At 49.9% G+C, this 13,801-nt stretch overlaps 1 protein-coding gene and 1 long non-coding RNA gene across 3 annotated transcripts in view; both read left to right on the forward strand.

Annotated features, from left to right (window-relative positions):
- The first annotated feature begins 3,751 nt into the window (after positions 1-3,751).
- Positions 3,752-13,801, forward strand: part of KCNQ5 (potassium voltage-gated channel subfamily Q member 5) — a 626,605-nt gene continuing 616,555 nt past the window's right edge. The window contains exon 1 of one of the 2 annotated variants that reach the window (XM_086316787.1): positions 3,752-5,957. In XM_086316787.1, the coding sequence (XP_086172913.1) occupies positions 5,548-5,957 (410 nt within the window). In that variant the 5' untranslated portion in view covers positions 3,752-5,547. The remainder of the gene's footprint in view (positions 5,958-13,801) is intronic. The other variant, XM_086316788.1, reaches the window with a different exon arrangement.
- The window catches only part of LOC147365578 (uncharacterized), a 36,086-nt gene continuing 34,677 nt past the window's right edge, over positions 12,393-13,801 (forward strand). The window contains exon 1 of the long non-coding RNA XR_015132574.1: positions 12,393-12,565. This is a non-coding gene — a long non-coding RNA (uncharacterized LOC147365578). The remainder of the gene's footprint in view (positions 12,566-13,801) is intronic.

The following is a 13,801-nucleotide window of genomic DNA, read 5'->3' on the forward strand; positions in this document are numbered from 1 at the left end:
CACCGAAGTCCAGCTCTTCCTCAAGGAAGCCCAGCCCCTGCGTCCTTCAGGAAAGCCTCTCCAGCTTCTTGTAAGATCCGGTGCAAACCTCCGGGAACCCGTCACATTAGAATTACTATCCAGTCCGTGCACCTAAGAATCAAGACATTTTTCATCTGCACCTGCTCCAACTAGCTCATACCTGATGATTAACGATAGCTTGCTGAGGAGATGAAAAGGTTTGGGGTGATTCATAAAGAGTGCTTTCTTAATTTCTCTTTGAAAAAGGTTATGGTAAAATGTCAGTGCCACTAGGGGGCATAGAATTATAACGGAATTTTCCCCGGACACTCCCTCAAACAAGAGGTTTGTCTTCTGTATCAATCTCTTCACATAGTTTCTAAATGCATATATCTTAGAAAGAGTGAATAGCTGTATTCAAATTACTTCCAGGAAGAAGCATTTAAGTAGTTAGCTGAAAGACACTAGTGCAGCCATACTAACATAACAGGAAGAAAATAGAAACCTGGTATAGCCAAGTATGAAAAAATAGGAGTTTGTGAATAAAACTGAAGGTAGTGTTAGGAAAAAGATAAAAATGTAAGTATAATTCCAAGATACTGTTACTTCATGATTTGGGACTGTTAATGTAGTGTTAGGAAAAAGATAAAAATGTAAGTATAATCCAAAGATATTGTTACTTCATGATTTGGAACTGTTTTAAAATATTCAATACAAAAGACAAATCACTACACATAAGCTTTTGTTCTTCAGGGAAAGTGAAGCGGGGTATTGAGGCTAATTCTGTGTTTAGAATAAAATCCCAAGTCCTGCTATGAAACAGCTACTAGAAACTTTCGAACACTTCCCTTTTTAAAGGAAAAACAGTCAAATATATTAATGTGATAATATGCTAAAGCTTTTTATTTCAAAAGTTAATATAGTCTAGTAGTTTAAAACCTGGTTTTGTTTTTTGTTTCTGTGGATTTTGTTTTGTTTTTTTTTTCATGAAATAACCATAAGTTTGAATTCAGACTCAATTTCTCATTAGTTTTGAAAAAGTATTAACTTTCTCACGACCTCACTTTCTTCCTTATAAACCTGTAGTGCTCATTTGTGAGGCTATGGTCAGAATCAAGTGAAATAATTCTTGTTAGGACCCCAGACAAGGACCAGGATTCATGAACTGGTCTCAGGGGCCCGGGCAGGGGCCTCTGGCTCCCGAAAAAAAAAAAATAATAATTCTTGTTAATCACGGTGCCTCGTCTGCAGTAAACACATATGACATATCTGCTATTATTTTGCTTTGACGGTGGTAACTGGCACACTATTTTAGTAATTCCTAGGAAAATAAATTTTGATAGTTGTTGAGATGAACATGGTGAGACTTTTTGAGCCCCTCCCCTGCTCTGTCTGCTCCCCGACCAGCCTCTCTTCACACCCCTGTCCACTCACACCTGCACTTTTTCTGCACCCCTAGGCACAGGCTGCTCTGAGGGGACCATGCCTCACCCACTGAGGGCAGGGCTGGGACGGATCCCTGCTATGTAGGAACCTTCATGTTAATTGGCAGGTTCTTATGCTCTCTGACATTGCCCCAGGTTTCCTACTTTCTGTCCCTTGGTAAAATATATAGAGAATCTCAGCATCACATCTCTAAGAATCCTCAATAGAGTAAAAATGATACTGTGGTCCACAATGCTGACACATTTAAAATAATCAGATTCACTGAATCAATGGTTATAAGATACCTAAGAAATACAATTATAGTTGCTGTGCTTGTAGCTTTGGTTCTGATTTGACAGGAGGAAATAAAAGCTAAAGGGAAAGGGTGGCCTGGCCTAAAGGCATTCCACTCAGGCGTTACGGGACTTCAGTTCTTCTTCCAAGGCAAACAGCTGAGCCTTGGGCAAGCAGCCAGCAATAGTTTTCCATTTCTTCATCAGCAAATGTCCCTTTTGCTCTAAGGTTTGAGGATTCTGTTTATTACCACCACTCTGGTTGACCTGGCATTTCACAGTGGATCGAAAAGCATCCACATCACACAAACAAGTAGCACTTGCATCAGCTGTGAGTTGATCAGAACTATGACCATGACTCGATGGGAAGAGTGTAGAGGTGGTAGGACCAGAACAGACAGGGGGCTGGGGAGGTCCGGAGAAGGAGAGGGGAGAGGCATGTGGTGATGGATATTCTGTAAAACCAGCTCACCACTGGTTATTCTGCCTTGAAAGTCCTTCCCGAGCACCTCTAGCTCTTGTATAGAATGTTCCATATTACTAGAGTGCCCTTCAGATGAAAAATATAATGGCATAGAAAACACACTGAAGTTAAATATTTCTAGTAGCTATTTTCAGTGCAACCATCTCCAAGTAGACTTCAGAGAATAAAACCTTCCATGGTCATACATTTCAAGCAGACATCTCACAATAGTTGAAAGCACACCCACCTCCAAAGGATGGGGAGTGAAATCAGCTCATGTGCTCTACGCTAGAAATAAACACTTGCTTTGGAAAAGACGGCTGTCTTTTACCTTTCTACCTCTTTATAAGGCTCTAATGTAATATTACAGGTGGAATATACACGGCTATATCATTTCATTCTTTGTCTACCCTCTCCTCTGATATTAGGTTTTAATATTTCAACCAAAAGAAAGGCAGTTTCCTAGCAACATCTGTGTTCAAAGGCACAGCAACAGAAAAAAGCTTGATCACAGCACTCTGTTTTTCCAACAGTTAATTCCTGCCTCTTGAGAGAAGTTAGCTGGTAGTGAAGAAGCCAGGTACACAGGAGGAAGCCATTAGGAGAGGTGTGCAGCCTCACGTGGCCTTTCCTTCCCAGCAGGCTCAGGCGGGGTGTCAGAGTTTGTGGCTAAACCTCTTTTCAAAGGGAGCCTGCAGAGACACTGAAATACAGCCCATGAGCTCTTCAGTGTGCCTGCGTGCTCAGTTGCTCAGTCAGTCGTGTCCGACTCTTTGACATCCTATATGATGTAGCCCCAGGCTCCTCTGTCCATGGGAGTCTCCAGGCAAGAATGCTGGAGTGAGTTGCCATGCCGTCCTCTAGGGGCTCTCCCAGACCCAGGGACTGAACTCCGGTCTCTTAAGTCTCCTGCACTGGCAGGCAGGTTCTTCACAGCTAGCGCCATCTGGGCTAGCGTTTCAGTATATGTTCTGTTTAAGATGTGGGAGGGATAGGAAACGCAGAGGCAAGGCTGCTGGGTTCCTGTAACTCTCATACCAACCACCTGTGAATGCTTGGGCTGGTCCCCTCTGGGGTGTCTCAACTTCTAGAGAACCAGAGAACCGATCTCAAAGGCCCTTCCCAGCTCTAAACCTCTGCTGACCACCACCTTTGATGCTACTTTAAAGTGTCACGCATTTGCTTAATCAACATTACGGTTTCCCACCTTGCCACACACTCAGGAAAGCATCCATGAGAAGTCAGGCAACTGGCTGTTTCCCTGGAAATCTGTCCCGCCTTCCCAAAGCTTCCAGCTAGCAAGCTGGGCCCAGCAGTGCCAGTGAGACAAGGGACCTGACCTTCGCAGTGGGATGGGGTTAAGTGTGCAAGAAGGAAAACTGCTCGTTCAAGGCGAAATGCTTCTCATTTTCCTGCCTGCACAAAAGCCAAGATTTTCACGCTGAAAGCGTGCACACGAATCCTTCTAAGCCTCTAGATCTTTCACCCTGAAAGCCCTGCGCGGAAACTCTGGGGGGAGTCTAAATATAGCGACGCCAACTCCCTCGCGCTCCGCCTGGTCCTAGCTCGGCCCTAGGACTGGAGCGCTCTCTCTGGGGCGCTCTCTCCCTTGGCCTGAACCTTGGGGGCACTAGGCCGCCCCCTTCCCCCTCCACGTGCGCGCGCGCGCGCGGGTGGAAGTGAATTAGGGGGCAGTCACGTGGCGCCGCAGCCAGCTGCACTGAGCGCCTCCGTGAAGCGCCCGCGGCCACCCGGCTCGGGCACCGGGCGGGAGGGGGCGCGGGGTCGCGCCGGCGGCCGGGAGCCGGCGAGTGGGCTGCGCGGACATTGCAGCGATGACAGGAAGAAGGAAGGGGCCAGCGGGGCCGTGCGGCCGCTGCCCGAGGCAGACCGGAGCCGGCACGGGTGTGCGCACACGGAGGAGCTGGCCGAGCATCCCCAGAGCCGGGGGCAGCTGACACGGGACTCACGCCTCAGCTTTCGGCTTCTGGAAGCAAAAAGGCACTGGGACTCACTGTCTCGGAACCATCTGTTCTGGCTTTGCGGTGGAACCCCAGTTCTTCCTTCAGTTTAACTAGTGATCATTTCCTTCCTATTTGAGGGGGAGGGGAGGGGTTCCACTCTTTGGGAAGAAGTTCCCAAGCCCAGCTTCCTCTCAGTGTCTCCCGCACAGCGGCTCACAGTTTTTAACGCCGCCGTCTCGCTGAAGGCCAGAGGCTCGGCGGCCTCCCTCCTCCCCCAGGGGGAAGGGGGTTTGGGGCGCCCCGCTCTCGTGTCGGAGGCGGCGGGAGAAGCCTCTCACTGCGTAAGTGGCAGCACAGCGGGGTAGGGAGAGGACCCAGCGAAATTGCGGTCCTGGACTCTCCATCCTACAGGGTTTCCCCCCGCCCCCAGACTCAGGGACTGCCGCCGCCACCGCCGAGAGACTTCGCCTGTTTATGACTTTCTGTGACTTCAATGCAAATTTCTTGACGGAGGGACCCGGTCTGTCCTTCCCTGCTTCGCGCCGCTGTCAGGCACAGCCCAGCGCCAGTCGTTCACCGCGGAGAAGCGGAGTTTTGACGCACCCCACCCCACCCCCGGCTGGCAAGGATGTCCAGCTCCTCTATCTGATGCTGGGATGGAAAGTCACAGACTGCAAGCTGGAGGAGTTTGTGGCGGTGAGATGCCCAGCGCCCATCTCGCCGGCTAGGCAGTCGCGTCCCGCGGGGCTGCACCCTGAACGCGGGGATCCGAGCGCCCCCGCCCGGAGCCTGGGCCGGCGCGCTCGTGGACTGGCTGGTACCTGGAGGGCAGGGCTGGGCCGTTCCCGCGCACACCACTCGCGGAAGGACGACGGGACGAGCCCGCGCGGCGGTGCAGCGGCAGGAGGAAAGGGCGCCTGCCTCTCCTTTTCCTCCTCTGGGTACGAGGGGGCCGCACCTTCCAACAGCTCCGAAGCCCTGGGGAGAATACCCCGAACTCTCGTCCCTGACAGGGGTTTCGGTGCCGCAGGTCCCCTCCGGCGTGGGGAGCCTGGGATCCGGCGTGGGGAGCCTGGGACCCGGCGTGCGCGCGCAGGAGCTCCCTCTCCAGCCCCGGGGGGCGCTTCGCCAGGAGGGAGTCTCCGCCGCGGGGACCGAGGGGCTGGAGGAGCCCTCTTGGAGTGACACCCCCGCGACACGTCCCGATTTCGCCTAAGGAACTGAAGGCTACTGGACACCTGGACTCCTCGCCTCCTCCGGGCGCCCTCTCCGCCCCCCGGCGCGCAGCTCGCGGGCCGTCGGGCGCCCCGTCGGTGGCGGCTCCCTCCTCGAAAGCGGCCGGCGCGCATGAGGCCGCGGCCCCCTCCGCCGGGGCCCCCCTCGCGGTGCCCGCGGTGATGCCATGCCCCGCCAGCACGCGGGCGGCGAGGAGGGCGGCGCCGCCGGGCTCTGGGTGAGGAGCGGCGCGCCGGCGGCGGCGGCGGCGGCGGCGGCGGCGGCGGGCGGGGGGCGCACGGGCGGCGGCATGAAGGATGTGGAGTCGGGCCGGGCCAGGGCGCTGCTGAACTCGGCGGCCGCCGGCGGCGACGGGCTGCTGCTGCTGGGCACCCGCGCGGCGGCGCTGGGTGGCGGCGGCCTGCGGGAGAGCCGGCGGGGCAAGCAGGGCGCCCGGATGAGCCTGCTCGGGAAGCCGCTCTCCTACACCAGCGGCCAGAGCTGCCGGCGCAACGTCAAGTACCGGCGGCTGCAGAACTACCTGTACAACGTGCTGGAGAGGCCCCGCGGCTGGGCGTTCGTCTACCACGCGTTCGTGTGAGTACCCGCGCCCCCCCTTGCGCCCCCCGCACCGCGGCGGCCGGGGGCACCCTCCTGCCCGGTCCCCCGGGACGCCCGGCGCCCACGCCCTGGCCGGCCGCGCGCGTATACACGCACACACACATATACACGAGCCCACACGCTCTCTCGCGCGCACGTGGTGGGTTTTATTTCTTTGCACGTGTTTAGGGTCTCCCTTCTGGCGCCTGCCACCTCCCTGAGCCCCACCCCCTCGCCCCTGCAGACGGAGACTTCCCCGTGGGGCACGCAATGAGCTGCCCGGCCGCTCTTGGCGCTCAGGGGCAGAGACGGGCAGGCGCGGGACTCGGGCTGCGCGGATAATTGGGAGCGATGAGGTCTCGAGATGCGTCCGTTCCAACCGAGGGGGGCGCCCGGGAGCTGAGAAAGGCGCATGAGACCTTGCGCCCGCGTGGAGCTTGGGAGAGTGTTGGAGAGGTTAGGAGGTGATGGCGGGGTAGACGCGACTCAGAGAGGCTAGGCGCAGGCCTGGGTCTTGGTCCGGGGCGGAGCTGGGGAGGCCGCTGCGCGGTGGGGACAGCAGCTAGGTTGCCAGCGCTCCCGGAAACACGCCTCGCAGCCATCTCAGCCGCAGCTAACGGAAAATCTCTCCGTGCAAGAAATCCTTCCTGTCACAGAGGTGGCAGAGGTCTGGAGGAGGCGAGCAGGGCCAGGCGAGGTGATGTTCGCTCAGGCGCCGAGGACGAGGCCCGCGTGGAGTCCAGCGCTGTCGCGCAGGGGCGCAGGCAGAGGTGCGGGGCACATGGCCCGCCGGGGACTGGGATCAGGCAGTGGGTGAAGTTGGCACTGGTGGTTTGGAGCCAGAGCGTGTGCGTGTTAAGTAAGCCTCACCATCTAGCAGAGAATGCTTAATGAGAAAATGATTGGAAGCAAATGTTTATTTTTCCCTGAGGCATTTAAAACCTTTCAGTGGCTTTAAAGTTTACTACTGTTTTTCCCACAACGTCCATTCATTCAATCTCCTGTTAGAATTACGTTTATGTGGACATTTTACGGTAGTTTTTATGCCGTTACACCCACATCTTTTCTTTTCTGCTTCTTTTTTCTCCTCTCTTTGTCGTTCCCCTTTTCTGCTTCTTTTTGTCAAAATGGAATATAAAGGTCTCAGTCTTGGGAGGCCAGTAGAGAAAGTTGCAGGCACTCCCTGATAGGTTTCTTGTTTCCTAGTTAAAAAAAAAAAAGGGTTTGGAAGACATGAATTAGGTGTTTTTTTTAAGAAATGAGGCCTGTCATCGAAACACAGCTCTCACCTGAGATGGAGGATTGGCATCAAGTCCAGAAACATTTTTGAAATAACATGGAGGAAGGGGCTGGTTTTGTAAATAGGTGAGCCTGGAATTTTACCACGTAGTAGTCAGGAAATTGGTGGAGTCTACAATCTGTGGGGCGCTGGTGTCTGGAAAATTTTACAGTCCCAGATTGATGTGAACATCTAGCACTAGGCAGAATATTCCAGCCAACTTTCCATCTTGCAACGTACACAAGGAGAAAGTTGTGTAGTATCATTATTACATCAAAAGTATAATGTTTGCAAGATTCACATTTCCTTAAATGTGGTTTCTGTTGTAAATGCTAGACTTAGAGAAGCACTACTGATACTTTACATGTTCATCCACTCTGAGTTGATATAATAATTAATCCTGTTACCTGATGAGCCTGATAAATTATTTTGACCAATCTGAATCCACTAAAACATTTAGCAATATGATCTGTGCTCAGTTTGGCAACAAAGTATATACTGTATGGAAGATGATTTTTTTACGAGAGTTTGCTCAGAATATTCGTAACTCTGATTTTACAATATGATGCTACTTAGCAGCCTTGAATTTTTGGTAGTTTATATATTGTATATTCAGAAAGGGTTAGAGACAACCTTGGTTAGTGCTCATGCTTTGAATTTGCCAAGTGTTGCCCTTGAACATGAATGAGGGCTTCTTGTAATGCAACATTTTATTTTCAATATGTTAGGATATAACAGGTTTTTCTGGCCTTACAGAATCTTAAATTTTTGACAAATGATTGTTCAAGAGGTTCAAGTTTGAATAATTCTCTACTCACCGGTCTTTATCAGTCAGCCAGTGTCTTTTGTGGTAGAAACAAAACAAATTATGTACTTATTAATACCACATGCTATTGTAAACCTTTGAATTAGTAATTTCTAGAGTCTGAAACTAATGATTCAGTGATGTGGCAGGGGGTGCTAGACTCATGGTGATACAAAGTCGGAATCATCTTCTGGGAGGTTGTGCACAACTACAGTTGGCCTAGGAGGACAGGCCGTCTTTGGCAGCAGCAGCTTATGATTTAAGTGAGCTTTAGAATAGCTGGGCTTTATACATTAGATTAATAAAGGAAAGTTACTTTGAACTATAAGTCTAACAAGACCGTTAATAATAAAGGAAATTATAAGAAAACAATTTCTAAAGCAGTATAAGTAACTAATTCCTTGCCAGCCTGGGAATCCCCAAATCTTACTTTAATAACAGTTTTTGTAGCACATTATGGTTCTTGCCAAGAACAAGTGTACTGTGATGAATGAGGTGTATACTTCAGGGATGGATTTACTCTGTTGATTTGTGTTTTCATTGCCAAGAAGCAAGAAAAGTATGTTTAAAGTTATGTTTCGGGTAAAGAGACATTTCTGTTAAATATGCAAAAAGCATGATTGTAATGGTATTTTAATGGTATAAAGCATAGTTTCAAGTGTGTGTGTGTATGTGTGTGTGTGTGTGTGTATATATATATATATATATATATATATATATCCCTGGCTCACTGATGAGATGGCTGGAAAGAGCAAGAGATGACCTGCTATAAATACTTTCTTCCAATCTTTATGAATCGAGGGAGCTTAGGAAAGTCTCTTTTTTTATGGTAATTTAGGATTTACCAGGCAACCATGTTTCCTAGTTTCCTGTTTTCAGCTGCCCTTTAGTTTAATAGAAAGTGAAAGAAAGTGAAGTCGCTCCGTCGTGTCTGACTCTTTGCGACCCCATGGACTGTGTAGTCTGTGGAATTGTCCAGGCCAGAATACTGGAATGGGTACCCTTTCCCTTCTCCATGGGATCTTCCCAACCCAGGGATCAAACTCAGGTCTCCTGCATTGCAGGCAGATTCTTTACCAGTTAAGCTGCAAGGGAAGCCCAAGAATACTGGGGTTGGTGAGTGAGTGAGTGAAGTCGCTTAGTCGTGTCCGACTCTTTGCGACCCTGTGGACTGTAGCCCACCAGACTCCTCTGTCCATGGGATTCTCCAGGCAGGAATACTGGAGTAGGTTGCCATTTCCTTCTCCAGGGGATCTTCCCAACCCAGGTATCGAACCCAGGTCTCCCACATTGCAGGCAGACGCTTTAACCTCTGAGCCACCAGGGAAGCCCACTGGGATTGGTAGCCTGTCCCTTCTCTAGTGGATCTTCCTGACCCAGAAATAGAACTGGGGTCTCCTACATTGCAGGTGGATTCTTACCAACTGAGCTATCAGGGAAGCCAAATGCATGATTGGCTCCATATATAAATTTGTGGTGTATCTTTGCCTGGCTTAATGCTTTGGATTAGAATGTATAGATATTTTATTTCTAAGCTGGGAACCTAGAAGCCATTCTTGATGTCTTCACTTTTCTCAAGCTTGCTCCTGCTGGCTACCCATACGATCAGTAAAATCTGTGTGTTCACTTTATAAGTTTTTTTTTTTTTTCTTCAGATCCATTCCCTTCTCTCCTTTGCTACTGCTACTCTCCCTGTTTCTCTGTACATCTCCGTTGGATTCTTTGTAATATTCTCTGATTTGTGTTATGAGCCTTCCAGCTCTTTGCTCTGACAGCAGTGTTTTCCTAAAATGCACATCTTATCACATTATCTCCTTGCCTGTAATCTTTCCAAGACCCTTCTCCATCTATTCATCCATTTATTCATCAATCCATCTGCAAATATTTGAATCTCCATTTTGTGCTAATTCCCAGATTAATAAGGTGGGGGCCTCCATTCTTAAGACGGGAAAAGATTCCAGTAGGGGGTGAGTGCAAGCCTGTGAACAGCAGTGAAATGCTGCTGTTCCAGGAGCGAGTTCAGAGTCTTATAGGAAAGGAGGGGGAAGTGGAGCCCAGGGTGGAAAGTTCAGCACAGGCTCCAGAGAGGAAGGGAAGCACAAGCTGAGTTTTGGCAAATGACTAGTTAATTTTCAGATGTGAAAGCAAGGGTGGGAGGGGAGTGTGGCGAGCCATCTTGCTGGAGGGAAAAGCATACGTAAAGACGTGGAATTGGAATCATGTCAGTAGTTCCGGGTACTGGAAAGTATTTATAGGATGAGAACAACCTCAGGAAAAGAGGGCAGAGCAATAGCGCACGTCCCTAACCTCGGGTGACTTCCAGTGCCAGCCATGGAATCTAGTCTTTATCCTGTAGGAACGACTGGTCACTGAATGCTGATAATCAGAGGGATGATGTCATCAGATAGGAATTTCAGAAAGATGTGGCTTTCATTGGTTCAGTCAGTGGATTGAAAGGTACCAAACAGGACCAGTGTGGCTGGTGAGAATTTTTCAGCAACTGGCCAGGTTTCCCACTCATTCTCGTGTTCTTTTATCCATAAATTCATGGATGTCTGTTGAACAGGATTCAACGATGTCTGATGAATCGTGCCACGCTCTGTTACAGGCGGGTGAGAGATAACTTCCTGAGGAGCTCAGGCAGCAACCGTGGGGACAAGAAGGAGGGATTTAATTAGAAAACATTTAAGTAGGTAGAACTCAGAGTGTTTTCATCACTCCAAATGAAAAGGATGACTCTGAGCTGGGTGACTTGGGGAACAGAAGTACCATTCACTAAGATACGGGACAAAGGATGCGAGAATACGTTCAGGGACCATGATGAGTTCAGACTTGCACTCAGTGAGTTGGAGATGTTTGTAAGTCATTTGGGGGGAGACTGCAAGGGATAAACACGTGATAGTGAACCTGCTGTACCCAGTTTCTCTCCATTGAGTCTTAGACCAGCAGCCAGCACCTGTCATGTTTTGTCAAGAAGAGAGCAGAAATAAGTAAAATATATTTGAAGGAAGGACCGCTTTTTCAAATCTGGAGCAGAATCTTGATGTCTAGAGCAGATATCTAGATTTGGAAGCTGCCAGCAGTGTTGTGCTGGTGAAAGCAATCAAGAGGAGGAGTGAGTTAGCCCAGGGATGCAGAGTGGGACAAGGACAGGTGGAGGGCATGGTGGGAGCACCTCCCGCCGGCAGGCAGTAGGGGGCAGGTTAAGAGCTCACAGGAGACCTGGGGAAATGTGACAGCGACCTCAGAGCCGGGGGGATAAGCCAAGAGACTTTCTCTTCACTGAAGCAAAGAAAGGAAGACGTGTACAGGAAGGAGCCGTGGTTGGTGTTTCCGCTGCTGCAGAAATGACTAGAAGAGATGTGTTAGGATTTTATTGGCTAGTGATGAAGGCAGTCGCTGGTGGCCTTTGCTGAAGCAGCTTCACTGAGATGACATCACACACGGGATTTAAGCAGGTTGGGGATGGCTGGGTGCTGGGAAGGTGGGGACAGGAGTGTAAGTTAACTCCAGATTCATTGGATTGGCTCCCAAGAACCCTCCTGACATGGCCCGTGCCCCCTTTCGTGTCTCATCTCTAACGCACCCCCCCAGAGCTCCAGCCTTGCTGTCTTGTGTCTTCTGCTAGACAGTGTTTGCTCCCACTGTTCCCTGGGGTTTTCCCTACCCTTACCCTCTGGCTGCCCAACTCCTACAGCTTCTTCAAAACACAATTCAAAGATCACCTCTCCTGAGCTCATGTCCCGGATGCCAGGTTAATGTAGGTGCTTCTTGTCTCAGGTTCCCCAGCCCCGGGAATGTCATTACTGTGGTGCTTGCCCTGCCATGTGGTCATTGTTAGCTACTTGGTCTGTCTCTCCCGTGAGAGGGTGAACTTCCCCTGCAGAAAACCTCCTACAGATCTCTGGGTCCTAAACACCTAGCAAGGTGCCCTGTATCTAGTAGACCCTCCATAAACATTTGCTTTCAGTTCAGTTGCTCAGTTGTGTCCAGCTTTTTGCGACCCCATGAACCGCAACATGCCAGGCTTCCCTGTCTGTCACCAACTCCCAGAGTTTACTCAAACCCATGTCCATTGAGTCAGTGATGCCATCCAACCATCTCATCCCCTGTCATCCCCTTCTCCTCCTGCCTTCAATCTTTCCCAGCATCAGGGTCTTTACAAATGAGTCAGCTCTTTGCATCAGGTGGCCAAAGTATTGGAATTTCAGCTTCAACATCAGTCCTTCCAATGAACACCCAGGACTGATTTCCTTTAGGATGGACTGGTTGGACCTCCTTGCAGTCCAAGGGACTCTCAAGAGTCTTCTCCAACACCACAATTCAAAAGCTTGCTTTATGAGTAAGTAAATCATTTTCCTTGGAAACTTTCCATAGAGGAATTGCAGAGTGAAGCAGAGCTGAAGGAATTACCAGGTGTTTGTGATTTTCTTGCTGCAGTCCATGGGGTCGCAAAGAATCGGACGTGCCTGAGCGACTGAACTGAACTGAAGATACTGATGATTCACTTCGAGGAGAAAGGTATGGGTCCAGAAGTAGGAAGTTTTTGCTTTGCTTTCCTTCGAACTTTCCCACTAATGCTCTTTGTGACTTGGAAGGAGTAATTTCACCTTCCTGGGTCTCCAAATCCCATCTGTGAAGCAGTCACAGCAGTGTTTGTGATGCAGCCACAGTAGTGGAGGTGGTGAGGGTCTGAAGTCTTATCTGAAGGGGAAGGAGTGTTTGTAATGAGCGACTTGATATTTTCTCTTTTCTTACATTTGAATTCTGATTTTAATACTGAAAGCAGCAAATAATTTTTGTTGTTGTTGTTAATATAGCATTTAAACTAATAGTTTAAAATAGGACAAGATTTTATTATCACATACCATACTCAGTAATCGGAGAAGGCAATGGCACCTCACTCCAGTACTCTTGCTTGGAAAATCCCATGGACAGAGGAGCCTGGTAGGCTGCAGTGCATGGGGTTGCTAAGAGTCAGACATGACTGAGCGACTTCACTTTCACTTTTCACTTTCATGTATTGGAGAAGGAAATGGCAACCCACTCCAGTGTTCTTGCCTGGAGGATCCCAGGGACGGGGAAGCCTGGTGGGGCCGTCCATGGGGTCGCACAGAGTCGGACACGACTGAAGTGACTTAGCATAGCATAGCATACTCAGTAATGTGGGTTTCCCAGGTGGCGCTAGTGGTAAAGAACCTACCTGCCAAAAGAGGAGACCTAAGAGACACGGGTTCCATCCCTGGGTTGGGAAGATCCCTTGGAAGAAGGCATGGCAACCCACTGCAGTATTCATGCCTGGAGAATCCCATGGACAGAGGAGCCTGGCAGGCTACCGTCCAGGGGGGAAGTCACAAAGAGTTGGACACGGCTGAAACAACTTAGCACACATACTTAGCAATGTAGTGTCTTACAGATCAAGATTAGCCTAACTCCCCACACCACTGTTTTCAGATTTTCCACATGATCTTTTCAAAATTTCCCTTCCTCAGCTCTGAGCTGCAGGGCCACCTCCTAATTATTTGCATTAACTCCTAACTCCTGGTGAGGTCTGTGGGCCGCATAGCAGTCAAGGGGGTCTTTCTGAGGAATTAAACAAGACAGCACTCCCCTGTTGGAGGAGGAAGGGTTTGTTTGTTGCCTGTCTCTGCCCAGTTTCTTAAGGGGGGTGAGGGGGAGGCTCTCTGTCCGCTTCTCTGCTGTGTCACCCGCACACAGACCTGTGTCCACCACATAGAAGATACTTCATGCTTGCAG

This window comes from Bos grunniens, chromosome 9 (assembly GCF_055505025.1).
Source record: "Bos grunniens cultivar Pamir isolate PY7600 chromosome 9, Bosgru_T2T1.0, whole genome shotgun sequence".
In the NCBI taxonomy this organism is placed as follows: domain Eukaryota; kingdom Metazoa; phylum Chordata; class Mammalia; order Artiodactyla; family Bovidae; genus Bos; species Bos grunniens.